Below are 12,949 nucleotides of genomic sequence, written 5' to 3' on the forward strand. Positions count from 1 at the left end.
CTGTGACAGATTTTTAGCAAGGACAATGGACTTGGTTTATTGGAATAGGAGCTTCTTTTCTGGTAGGAAGACATGTCTCAGTGTAGAGTCTGCTGTGAGGCAGAAGCGAACTCCTCCAGGAAGCAGAAAGAGCCAGGCAGAGATCTGCAAAAGGACATGATCAGAGAGAAACAGATCGGAGAAACTGACATGCTAAGAGTTACAAAAGCTTTTTGCAAGGAGGCCTCCTATTGTGGCCGACTAGACTAGAGGAACTGTTTGCAGTTAAGTCAGCCCCCTCCTCCAGTGGTTTTCTTCCGCTTTTCTAGTTCTATCTGTGTTATTTACCCTGGATTAAGAAATTCAAATGATGGAAAATAGGACACAGCCACATTTATCCAGCATTCTGTGTAATAGTCATTTGTAGTTAAATTGAATACTTACTCGACCTCAATTCCTGTCTAGTCCCTTGAACATCGATCAATATGGTATTGAAAGGGGAACGAGGCAGAACACACGGTCCTGATGCTATTTTCCCTAAGGCAAGGACTGGGTCTTTCCATCTCCGAGGACACAGTCGTTCGTTCGCTGAATGGAGCACAGGGAGTTGGGGGTTGGGTGTGGGATGCGACAGCTGCATGAGATGTTTCCAAGGGCAGGGCACATGGAGACTGGACTTCTTCTAGGCCAAGAAACCCTGGAAGCTCCTTTTGCGTCACGATCGGACTCATCTGAAGAACGCCCAAGTGGTGGGCTCTCACTGTTCCACTGGAGAATGTGGGCTCATTTCCTTTCTTGGCCTGGTGGCCCTTAGAGGCAGTTCGTGCGGTGGGTGTGAGGAGGCCCCTCCATAGTCAGGCTTCTTAAGGTTCAAATCCTGTCCTTGGCCTCTGAGCTGTGTGGCTTTGGACAAGTACTCACCCTCTGTGTTTTTGTTTCCTTACGTATAAGATGCCAGGGTAATCCCTCACTTGGATTGCTACAATATCAATGATCTAGGTGGTCTTCCTGCACCTGGCCTTGCTCCTTTACACTTTCCTATATAGCAGCCAGAATGATCTTTTAAAAGCATAAGTTGGAGTATATCAGCTCAAAAGCTTTCAAAGGTTTCCTACCACTTGGAGTCAAAGTCCTTACACTGGCCCTTAAAGCCCTTCCATGATTTGTCCCCTGCTCCTCACCTATCATTTTATCCCAAACTGTAGTCTAGAATCCCCCAGAGGTCTTGTTAAAACAGATTTCTGAGCCTCATCTTCAGAGTTGCTGGTTCAACAAGCCTGGGGTGGGCCTGGGAATTCTAATTTCTGTTAAGTTCCCAGGTGAATGTTACTGCGGCTCTTGGAGGGCCGGGGAAGCACACTTTGAAAACCACCCACCCATTCAGCCAACAACTCTGCTTTGGTATTCCTCCAGCACACCAGGCACATTTCCTGCCTCAGGGACTTTGCACTTGCTCTTCCCTCTGCCTGGATGGAAGACTCTTACTTCAGGTACTAGCATGGCTTGATCTCTTATCTCCATCAAATGTCATATTCTCGGTGAGACTGTCCCCGGCTCTTAAAAATTACACCCTACTCCCAGCATTCTTAATTCTCCTTCCTCTCTTCGCATTTTCTCCATAGCACTTACCACCATTTGATGTACTGTATGTTTTACTTACTTGTGTGCCTCCCCCACTAGACTGTCAAATCCATGAGGCAGGGCTGTTCACTGCACTATCTCTACCACCTTCTCCGGCACAGAGAAGATAACCAATAAATACTTGTTGGATGAATACATCTGTAAAATGGGATAATGATGTACTTATTTCAGAGGGTTGTTGTGAGGATTAGTTGAATTAATACTCATAAAGGTCTTTCTACAGCACCTGGCACAGAGTAAGTCTCAATCAATGGTAGCTGCTACCATTGTCAGAAGGGAATCAAAAACATCTGGCGCACTGTTGTGGCGATTCTGGGGCTTCATCAGGTTGTTTTTCTTTCTAGTTCTGTTGGATATGGGATTTGCTCTCTACAGAAGGTTCTTTATCCCTGCAAATGGGTCACCGGTGAGTTCAGTTTATTACTATTATTATTATTTTAAGTTGATTTATTTTGAGAGGGGGGAGAGGTGGAGAGAAAGGGAGAGAGAGAATCCCATGCAGGCTCTGTGTTGTCAGCGCAGAGTCAGACTTGGGGCTGCATCTCACGAACTCGTGAGATCATGACCTGAGCCGAAATCAGGAGTCAGATGCTCAACTGGCTGAGCCACCCAGGCGCCACCAGTTTATTAATTTTTAAGCGAAAATTGTTTATCAGTAGCTTAAAATCAAACGGGGTCATCAAACGGGGATAACAATTCTATGATTTAGGGCAGCCAAATTTCCATTTGGAAGTTAAGCAAATTTTGAGGACATCAGGCTTTTGGATTGTCCTTTTCACTTAACTCACTCAGAACCCTGATGGCGGCTCTACTTCTCTGCACCGGCCTTACCTACTGGTGGCTACTGGTGGCAAAACAGGAAAGAAGGGATTTCACTGCGCACAGAGTATAAAAAACAGATTGAAAACAGCAAAGAAAATTTATTTGGATCTGGATGAATTTGCAATACAAAGAAAACTGACAAAGATTTCCAGTTTTGTGGTGATAAGTCTTTGAATTTGGTAGTTTGTTTGCATATGTGTGTGTGTGTGTATTATCTATGTTCTCGTTCTGACATTCTATTTATGTGGGTCGGATAACACTCCTACAGAGATCCCCTGTGGCCATGCAACGTCCTCTTGGCATTATGTAGAACCATCCTAAACGTGATGATAGAGAATGAGAAAAACAGCTCTGTCTTGTGTACTCAGAGAGTTGATGAAATGACATGTTTTAGTGTCATTGTATGTGTTAGAACATCTCTCTCTGTGCACATCGAGCTTTGTGTCTCTTGTGTCTCGTTGGCCTCACCTCCTTGTTCTTCAGGCTTTTAAGGGTTTTGTTTGACTCTGATGGGTACTTGTTTTTTAGTAAAAGACATGCAATTAAAATATGCAATTAGCATTTTCTTCACTTATTTCCGTTTCTCGCCCTTTCCTCCCAAGGTGTCTTTTGCAGCCCACATTGCAGGGGGATTCGCTGGAATGTCCATAGGCTACACGGTGTTTAGCTGCTTTGATAAGGCCCTGCTGAAGGATCCAAGATTTTGGATAGCAATCGCAGCTTATTTAGCTTGTGTCTTATTTGCTGTGTTTTTCAACATTTTCCTGTCCCCAGCAAACTGACCTGCCTCTAATATAAACCAAGTAATGAAAAGAGCCATCTGGGAAACATCTGAAGTCTACGAAGAGACAGAGAAGTCCTCACAAATGCTAAGAGTTTTATAAAGAGGTCAAAACACAATTGAAGTCATCGGTTGCAAAGACTGTTTACAAAAGGAGTTAGGGTTTAGTGAAGGGGCTTCTGAATGCAGAGGGAGGGAAAGGGAAGAGAGAAAAGGGGAAGGAGAGAAAAAGCAGGGATTGGCTCTTTCCAGACATGCGGTGTGCCTTGTATGTACCCTTTAAAAGTGACTTGGTCTCCTTGAAGGATATATTGTAGAGATTGCTTGACAGAATCCACAAATTCTGTACTGTGCTGATAATAAAAACTTCTCATACCTGTGCCAGACTATTGGTAATTACTTTCAATCACCATTGGGGTGGATAGATCACTGTTTGAGATGCTTTATCGCTAATTATCGCTAATCTTTTCAATAACCACAAAAGTGGCTATTATTCTGCATCTAGAGACGACGATATGGAAACTCATTAAAAAAATCAAGTAACTTGTCTAAGAGGGAGCAGGATTTAAAGGTTGGTAATGACTCGAAAGCCCACACTCTTCTCCCTTACTATCTGAATGATGCTGTGTTCCCCAAATACTTAAAGTTGAGAGAATCTTGGGGTATATGAACAAACATTACCGAGAGCGCCATGAATGGTAGAAATACCTTATAAATGAAGGCTGAAAATGTTCTGGACTGCTAGTTTAATCTTCTGGAAGTGTGTCTAGGATCCCAAGGGAACTAGAACTAGCTTTCTTGTGCACAATGGGTACCTGGACTCTTGGTATTCTCATCCATAAGATTTTCATCCTTTCCATGGCTGGTGGCTCTCCTGGGAGTGGGTAGAATTTATTTATGAAAGGTAAAATGTCGTATCTGAAAGCTGAGAAGCCTGTCTCCCTTCCTATTATAGAAATAGGATTGTTGGCCATTTTTAAAAAAAAATTTTGTTAACATTTATTTATTTCTGAGAGAGAGGGAGACAGAGAGCAAGCAGGGGAGGGGCAGACAGAGAGGGAGACACAGAATCTGAAGCAGGCTCCAGGCTGTGAGCTGACAGCACAGAGCCCAATGTGGGGGTTGAATTTGTGAACTGTGAGATCATGACCTGAGCTGAAGTCGGGACACTTAACTGACAGAGCCACCCAAGGCATTCCTGATTGTTGGCCATTCTTTTTCCAAAATGGTAGTTTGGGGTCATCTGAACACGGGGAATACATTTTTTCCTTTCATCACTGACATGTTTCATTATTTATTTATGAAAAAAAACTTTAATGTTTATTTTTGAGAGAGAGAGAGAGAGAGAGAGGTGAGTGGGAGACGGGTAGAGAGAGAGAGACACACACACAGAATCCGAAGCAGGCTCCAAGCTGTCATCACAGAGCCCGATGTGGGCCACAAACCCATGAACTGCGAGATCATGACCTGTGCCAAAGTCAGACACTTAACCGACTGAGCCACCCAGTTGGTCCAACGTGTTTTATTTATAAATACCTATCAAAACATGTTGCTGTATTCTGAAAGGAGCATCCATACTTACTTAGATATACTGAGAAAAGTATTTCAGCATTTTGAGAAAAACCGATCAGAGATTTGTTAAAAACATGTTTTTTGAGTATGAGAATATGCCTGTGTTTTTGCTTCAACAAAGATTTGAACAGGAACTTAAAAGATAAGAGTCCCTTGGGGCGCCTGGGTGGCTTAGTCGGTTAAGCGTCCGACTTTCGCTTGGGTCATGATCTCGCAGTTCGTGGGTTCGAGCCCAGCATCAGGCTCTGCTGACTGCCAGCTCAGAGACTAGAGCCTGTTTCAGTCTGTGACTCCCTCTCTCTCTGACCCTCCCCTGCTCACGCTGTCTCTCTCTCTCCTAGAAATAAATAAAATATTAAAAAAAAAACGATAAGAGTCCCTTTTACCTTCCTATCCCAAATCCTGCTCTTTTCCCTTGGTGATGACTGCTGTTAACAGCTGGGTGTATATTCTCACAGACCTTTTTCTCTCCAGGGTATGCAGAAAGGGAAATGGATTTTAGTTGATGCCTGATCACTGAACGACACTGAATCTGCTCTGTACCCCCAAAGGAACAAGTTCAGAGAATGAGTTGAAGAGGACTGTGATCTAACTTCTAAGAAGAATTTGCTTCTCAGATTTACCTCAACTAAGGTCTGGGTTAATCTCTCTGTTTTAGCTAATTAAATATACATATGAAATGTATGTTTTAGCAAGATAAATGAGATTATACTACCTGGATTGTTCTGTTACTTGCTTTACAATGTGAAGTAGAGACCCTATTCTCTGAGTTGCTGAATGATACAGTTGTACTGTAGTTATTTAACCATCTCTCTACTGGACACTTAAATTGTTGCTGATTTTGTACTATTATCTACAGTGCTATGTGAACTTCCTGGTGCATGCAGTGTATCTTTGAGTATGTTTGCTGAATGAGTATTTTGAACATCCAAAAGCAGAAATGCTATGGTAATTTCAATAGATTTTTCGGGCACTTGGCTCAGTTGGTTGAGTGTCTGGATCTTGAACTCAGCTCAGGGTTGGTTTGTTTGTTTTAAGTTTATTTATTTATTTTGAGAGAGAGAGCATGAGCACAAGTGGGGAAGGGGTGGACAGAGAGGGAGAGAGAGGGAGTCCCAAGCAGGCTCTGCACCACAAGTACAGAGCCCAACACAGGGGTGGAACTCACAATCCGGGAGATCAGGACCTGAGCCAAAGTCAGATGCTTAACTGACTGAGCCACCCAGGCACGCCCTGAACTCAGCTCAGGCAGTGATCATGACTTAGGGTCGTGAGTTCAAGCCCTGTGTTGGGCATGGAGCCTACTTAAAACAACAACAACAACGAAACAAAACAATAACAAAAAACTGCCTTTTAAGTAGCTGCATCCATTTATATTCTTATTGACAGTATATGATAGTAACAGTCCTTACGCTTTTGCCAGGAGCAGGTATACGTCTTTGGAAAATTTCCATTTTGGGGCACCTGGTGGCTCAGTTGGTTAAGCATCTGACTTCTGCTCAGGTCATGATGTCATGGTTGGTGAGTTTGAGCCCTGCATTGGGCTCTCTGCTGTCAGCCTGGAGTCTGCTTTGGATCCGCTGTCTCCCTCTCTTTGCCCTGACCCTGCTTGTGTTCTCTCTCATTCTATCTCTAAAAGAAAACACTAAAATAGCTAATGTCTAAAAAAATTTGCATTTTTGATAGTTAAAAAAATACTTCATTTAAATTTGTATTTGACTCCTAATGAGGCTTAGTGTTTTTCAAGTTTATTAATATTTTATGCATAGTTTGTGTATGACACATAATATATGTTATAAACTATACAATATACAAATATGAATATATATGTATAATTATCCCCCCATAAAATAGTTGCATTTAATCTGAAAAGTATTTATTAGTTGGCAAAGAAGCCCAGAGAAGGGGCACCTGGTTGGCTCAGTTGGTAGACCATGTGACGCTTGATCTTGGGCTTGTAAGTTGAAGCCCCACGCTAGGGAGTAGAGATTACTTAAAAATTTAAAAATTAAAAAAAAAAAAAAGCCCAGCGAAAAAAAAGCCCAGCCGAAGAGACAGTCCTCTGTCATGGCCAGCCTATCAGGTCACGAGCTCTGAAAAGAGACCTTTAATGACCTAAATGGAAATGTAATTTTAACAGAACACTAGATAGAGAAACAGAATTCATTTAACTATGAAATTGGACATGACCCATTGATTATTAAGATTGATGACTAAGAAGCTATTATTTAGTCAGAAAGACTTCTTGGTACCAGCAACATCATTCACATAATCAAAACCAGTGATATCTAATTTCCCAAGGAGGCAAAACTACTGTTTTAAAAAAAAAAAAGCACACAAAAATCTGGTGTTTTAAATTTAACATCTGAATTACAGAGGAACCATCTCTTCAGCTTAATTTGGAACTCATAGCCATAGTCTTCTAAGCTGCTGTGTTATTAGAATTATTGGAAATATTCTTTATCTGTCCTGTCCAATAAAGTAGCCGCTAGGCACATGAAGGAAGCTTTTACATTTTTAATTAAAATTAAGTAAGAAAAACAAATTCCATTCCCCTGTAACACAGACCCAGCACAAGTGCCCAGAGGCTATACATAGCTAGTGGCTACCTTATTGGACAATGCAGAGTTAACTTCAACATCATTGCAAAAGTTCTATTGGATGCAGCCGACTTAGAAGAAGGAGGAGCACAAATGTTTTACCTGATGGCTGACTCCATGTGAAGAAATGAACCGCGCTACATCTGCAAAGGGGCTCATTCAGAGAACGAGCATGATTTGCTTCTCAGATTTAGGTAAACAGGTTTGTATTAATCTCTGTTTTAGCAAATTAAGAAAGCGTTGCTTGAAATGTTTTTATTTTTTGCTTTTGAATTCTATGGGACTGAATCTATGTATACTAGTATTCATGTCATTTGCTATGAAAACTTCAGAACTTAAGATTTGTAGCTGAATAACATACTGTTCCTTCTTTCAGGAAATACTAAGTTTTTTGTCCCTTAAGGAAAAAAAACATATCTTTTTTTGTGATTATAAAAGTAAAGTGCTCCTGGTAAAAAACAAACTAAAACATATATTATGAAATATTAAGTCAATTGTAATCACACTACCCAGAGATAATCATAGTTAATATCTTGATGAATATCCTTCTAGGCTTTTTTGGACGCATCTCTACCTATAAAAAATATATATAATTATGGGGTTATACTGTTCTATTTTATAAGCTGAAACAATTTACCAAATGTCTTTTTATATTGGTATATATTTGTCAATTTTATTGGTTGCATAGTATCATATTGTGGATGTACTGTTATTATGTGCAGTACTGTCTTTCTTGTATTGAAAATTATTTCGAACATTTTCAATTTGTGATTATTATAAACAACATCAATAATACCATTGCTTACACTTGAAAGTATTTTTGGATTAATGGATCAAAGAATATTATTAACATAATGAAGTGAAATAGAAATTTTCTCTATCTCAGGAATACAATGAAATTTTAGAAAGTTGATGGTTTTGAATCTCTTCAACCTTAGCTTTTAGGAAAGGAACTAAGGACTTTTTAAAAAAAAATTTTTAATATCTATTTATTTTTGAGCCAGAGAGTTAGTGGGAGAGGGGCAGAGAGAGAGGGAGACAGAGAATGCGAAGCAGGCTCCAGGATCCAAGCTGTCAGCACAGAGCCCGACACGGGGCGTGAACCCACAGACTGTGAGATCATGACCTGAGCTGAAGTTGGACGCCCAACCGACTAAGCCACCCAGGTGCCCCAGGAACTAAGGACTTTTGAACCAATTGTTTAAAAACCCCAAACTATCACTCACTCTGACATACCTAATTTAAATAAACTTTTGAGAGAAAACAGATGATTTCAAACGTGCAAAGAAGAAAAAAGAACAGGAGCTGACTTTAGAGCTACACTGATTTAAAAAAAAAAATTTATGGGGCGCCTGGGTGGCTTAGTCGGTTAAGCGTCCGACTTTCGCTTAGATCATGATCTCGCGGTTCGTGGGTTCGAGCCCCGCGTCGGGCTCTGTGCTGACTGCCAGCTCAGAGCCTGGAGCCTGTTTCAGAGTCTGTCACTCCCTCTCTCTCTGACCCTCCCCTGCTCACGCTGTCTCTCTCTCTCTCTCTCCTAGAAATAAATAAAACATTAAAAAAAAAATTTAAAAAAAAATTTATTTCTGAGAGAGAGCAAGAGCGAGCGAGCACGAGAGGGGGAAGGGCAGAGAGAGAAGGAGACACAGAATCTGAAGCAGGCTTCAGGCTCTGAGCTGTCAGCACAGAGCCCGATGCAGGGCTCGAACCCACAAACCATAAGATCATGACCTGAGCCGAAGTTGGGTGCTTAACCAACTAAGCCACCCAGGTGCCCCTACACTGAGTTTTAATGCAGTTCCAGTGGTGTGACCTTGGGTAATTTAAGGTGTGCCTCAGTTTCCTCATCTGTAAAATGGGGAAACAACATATCTCCCTCCTAAGATTTTTATGATGAACATATAGTGTAGCTATAGTATCCCAGGATTTTATTTGCTTATGGAACATTTCCCCTTATATGAGGGATATAGGACTTATAATGATATATATTTTTTCAATTTAATTTCTTTTTCAAATTGTTATTTAAATTCTAATTAGTTAACATACAGTGCAATATTGGTTTCCGGAGTAGACATATGCTGATATTTTAAACGTAAGTGATGAAAACATTCCCTCTTTTTAATCTTTCTTGTGGGATATATTTCCTCACTGATACCCTAGTATATCTACCTTAGTATGGAACATACTATCTGATAATCCAAGCAACTGAATTATGATTTACCCACCTGCTCCTTCCTCAAAAGCAAGATATAGGTCTTAAATAGGTCAAATATTGTCAAAATGAAAGTATAATAGACCACCACATCAGCCATCTGTTTATTTCAAGAAATATCTAATAATATTCTGGTAGTACAAAAATAGTTGAGAATTTTTGAAGTTCATTTTATGATGATAAAGACGTACAATGGGATGCCTGGGTGGCTCAGTCCGTTAAGCGTCTGACTTCAGCTCAGGTCATGATCTCACGGTTCATGAGTTTGAGTCCCGCGTCGGGCTCTGTGCTGACAGCTAGCTAAAAGCCTGAAGCCTGTTTCAGATTCTGTGTCTCCCTCTCTCTCTGACCCTCCCCTGCTCACACTGTCTCTCTCTATCTCTCAGAAATAAAACATTAAAAAAATTTAAATAAGATGTACAAAATTTTTCATAATTAAGAATTTTATGAATATTCAGAAATATTACTGAAATGTCTTATTTCTGAAAATGCTCCACAGCTGTCAGAAAGCAACCAGAAGTTAGACATTTTAATGTGAATTAAAAAACAAATCTAAATTTCTATAGCAAGAGCCAGATCCTTTTCCTCTGGTTTCATTAAATGCTGTATTTTACTGAATTGTTAAATGAAACACATTCATTTTCCTTTGTGTATAAATGAGACTTAAAAATCACTGACTTTAGGAGGTGCCTGGGTGGCTCAATCAGTTAAAAATCACTGACTTTGGTTTTAATTAAAAGAAAAAAATTTTTAATGTTTATTTTTAAGCAAGAGAGAGACAGAGTACGACGTAGGGAGGAGCAGAGAGAGAGGGAGACATAGAATCTGAAGTGGGCTCCAGGTTCTGTGCTGACAGCTCAGATGCAGGGCTTGAACTTACGAACAATGAGATCATGACCTGAGCTGACGTCAGGCGGTCAACGGACTGAGCCACCCAGCCGCCCCTGGTTATAATTTTTATATAATCTTAATAAGTAGGCTTTTAAGATCATGTCAGTAGTTCTAGGAACCTCTTCAGAAGTTCTCAGTTTAATGAAGTAAAACAGTAATAAATTTCAGCTAACATAACAAGACTCCGTTCTTATAGGGAATTCTACAGTTCTATATTATTATATTTTAAAAAATGTTTACTTACTTAAGTAATCTCTACACCCAACGTGGGGCCCGAACTCACAATCCCGAGATCAAGAGTTGCATGCTGTTCTGACTGAGCCAGCCAGGCAGCCCATCTACAGTTCCATTCTTCATAGAGAATATATACAATTCCTCCAGGTATCATTTTTCCCCTTTGTTGCATTAGGAGGTCTAAACATAAGTGATTTAAAGTTCCTGATATCCTAAATACATTCTTGATAAGATTATCAGAGATCTCTGGGAAAAAAAGTAAAGCAACCAGCACACTAAAAGAGCGATGCTCTGTTCGTGTTTTGGCCGTAGGTTTGCTTTATGAAACAGCATGTCCTTCAGGATGGAAGAATTTATCTGCCTCCTATTTGATGGGGTTCAGAGCTACGATGGCTGACTAAACAAGCATGGGGAACTGGAATTTCCTTGGAGGCATCCTGGAGGAAGTTCACATCCACTCCACCATAATTGGAAAGATCTGGCTCACTATACTGTTCATATTTCGAATGCTTGTCCTGGGGGTAGCAGCTGAAGATGTCTGGAATGACGAGCAGTCTGGCTTCATCTGTAATACAGAACAGCCTGGCTGCAGAAATGTATGCTATGACCAGGCCTTTCCCATCTCCCTCATTAGATACTGGATTTTGCAGGTGATATTTGTGTCTTCACCATCCCTGGTCTATATGGGTCACGCTTTGTACCGACTGAAAGTTCTGGAGAAAGAGAGGCAGAGGAAGAGAGCTCAGCTGAGAGGGGCACTTAAGGGGGTGGGGTGTGAAATGCCCTGGGACAGGAGGAGACTGGAGCAAGAACTTTGTCAGCTGGAACAAAGAAAACTAAGCAAAGCCCCACTCAGGGGAACCTTGCTTTGCACTTACGTGACACACATTCTCACTCGCTCTGTGGTCGAGATGGGGTTCATGATTGGACAGTACCTTTTATATGGATTTCATTTAGAGCCTTTATTTAAATGCCACAGCCACCCGTGTCCGAATATAATTGACTGTTTTGTCTCAAGACCAACAGAAAAGACAATATTCCTGTTATTTATGCAGTCTATAGCCACTGTTTCGCTTTTCCTAAATATTCTCGAAATTTTCCACCTAGGTTTTAAGAAGATTAAAAGAGGGCTTTGGGGACGATATAAATTGAAGGATGAGCACAATGAATTCTTTGTGAACAAGTCAAAACAAAATCTTGCCAAATATCAGAGCACATCTGCAAATTCACTGAAGGGACTCTCTTCTGCACCTGATTATTATCTGATGATGGAAAAGCAAACACACTCAGCAGTGTGCCCGAGTTTAAATTCACCTGCATTTCAGGCAGGTCCTGACCATCACAGTGGAAATGATGAGAAATGCATTTTGGATGAACAAGAAACTGCACTTTCTAATGAGATGTGCACACTTAGCGCTACCTGTAGTCATCTTCAACACATCAGATCATGTAATAATGAAGACACTCATAAAATATTTAGAAAAGAAGTGGGTAATGCATTAAAGGGAAAGAGAGAAATCGATGGTAAAGACACCAAAAGGAACCACTACTCTAGAGGTCACTGCTCTAGTCCAGGTGTTGTTATAGACCTGGACAACCATGTGGGGCAGCCTCAAACAGCTGCCCGGAAACAGACATGGCTTAGTGCTACCTGGGGTCCCTCTACAGAAGGTGAAAATCAGGCATCACCTCCTAAAGGAAACCTCAAGGGCCAGTTCAGAGAGGGCACAATCCGAACCCTACCTCCTTCCCAGGGAGACTGCCAACCACCTGACATTCCAGACACTCCTGATTCTTTGGGACAGTTGTCCTTTGAATCTGATTTGATCAGAAGCTGCAACAATCCTACTGCTCGCCCTCCAAATCATTTAGCGCTGCTGACAAACAACCTCATTGGTAGGCGGGCTCCCACAGACCTTCAGATCTGAAGGCTGCTGGCTTCTAGACATCCTGCATGTTCTCATAGATGCAGCCTGGTGGTGGTGGAGCAGGCAAAACAAGAGCAGCTCTAAAGACAAACCGTTTAGGCAGACAATTGCAAACCTACTTCAAAAAGGAAAAACTCATTAAGTCTAAATGGTGATGGGGCAGTTTTAAATTCAAGGGCAGTTACCAAATCAGGATTACTTTTTGTCACAGGCTCCTTTTAGAATCGTGAAAACGGATTCTGGGAATGTCACGTTCAGAATCGTGGCTTAATGGTTTGAAACTACGTTT

At 41.1% G+C, this 12,949-nt stretch overlaps 2 protein-coding genes and 1 long non-coding RNA gene across 11 annotated transcripts in view; 2 read left to right on the forward strand and 1 right to left on the reverse strand.

Moving 5' to 3' along the window:
* The window catches only part of RHBDL2 (rhomboid like 2), a 51,103-nt gene extending 47,507 nt beyond the window's left edge, over positions 1-3,596 (forward strand). For 4 of the 8 annotated variants that reach the window (XM_039244442.1, XM_039244449.1, XM_039244443.1 and 1 more), the window contains 2 exons: positions 1,965-2,026; positions 3,045-3,596. In XM_039244442.1, coding sequence (XP_039100373.1) covers positions 1,965-2,026; positions 3,045-3,224 — 242 coding nt within the window. In that variant the 3' untranslated portion in view covers positions 3,225-3,596. Of the gene's footprint in view, positions 1-1,392; positions 1,470-1,964; positions 2,027-3,044 lie in introns of all 8 variants that reach the window. The other 4 variants (XM_039244447.1, XM_039244445.1, XM_039244446.1 and 1 more) reach the window with 4 other exon arrangements.
* On the reverse strand, positions 7-10,789 carry LOC120239907. 2 transcript variants are annotated; one of them, XR_005530535.1, is made up of 4 exons: positions 10,760-10,786; positions 3,932-4,097; positions 1,640-1,758; positions 7-144 (listed from the first exon to the last, which is right to left on the reverse strand). It is a non-coding gene; the product is annotated as an uncharacterized LOC120239907 (long non-coding RNA). The 2 variants fall into 2 exon arrangements; XR_005530536.1 differs by lacking the exon at positions 3,932-4,097 and having other exon boundaries at positions 10,760-10,789.
* A 350-nt stretch (positions 10,790-11,139) lies between these two features.
* GJA9 (gap junction protein alpha 9) lies at positions 11,140-12,660 on the forward strand. The gene has a single exon (XM_039244441.1). It carries the CDS (start codon positions 11,140-11,142, stop codon positions 12,658-12,660), a length of 1,521 nt encoding a protein of 506 aa, XP_039100372.1.
* The last annotated feature ends 289 nt before the right edge of the window (positions 12,661-12,949 follow it).

This window comes from Hyaena hyaena, unplaced genomic scaffold (assembly GCF_003009895.1).
Source record: "Hyaena hyaena isolate Hyena2069 unplaced genomic scaffold, ASM300989v1 scaffold_237, whole genome shotgun sequence".
NCBI lineage: Eukaryota > Metazoa > Chordata > Mammalia > Carnivora > Hyaenidae > Hyaena > Hyaena hyaena.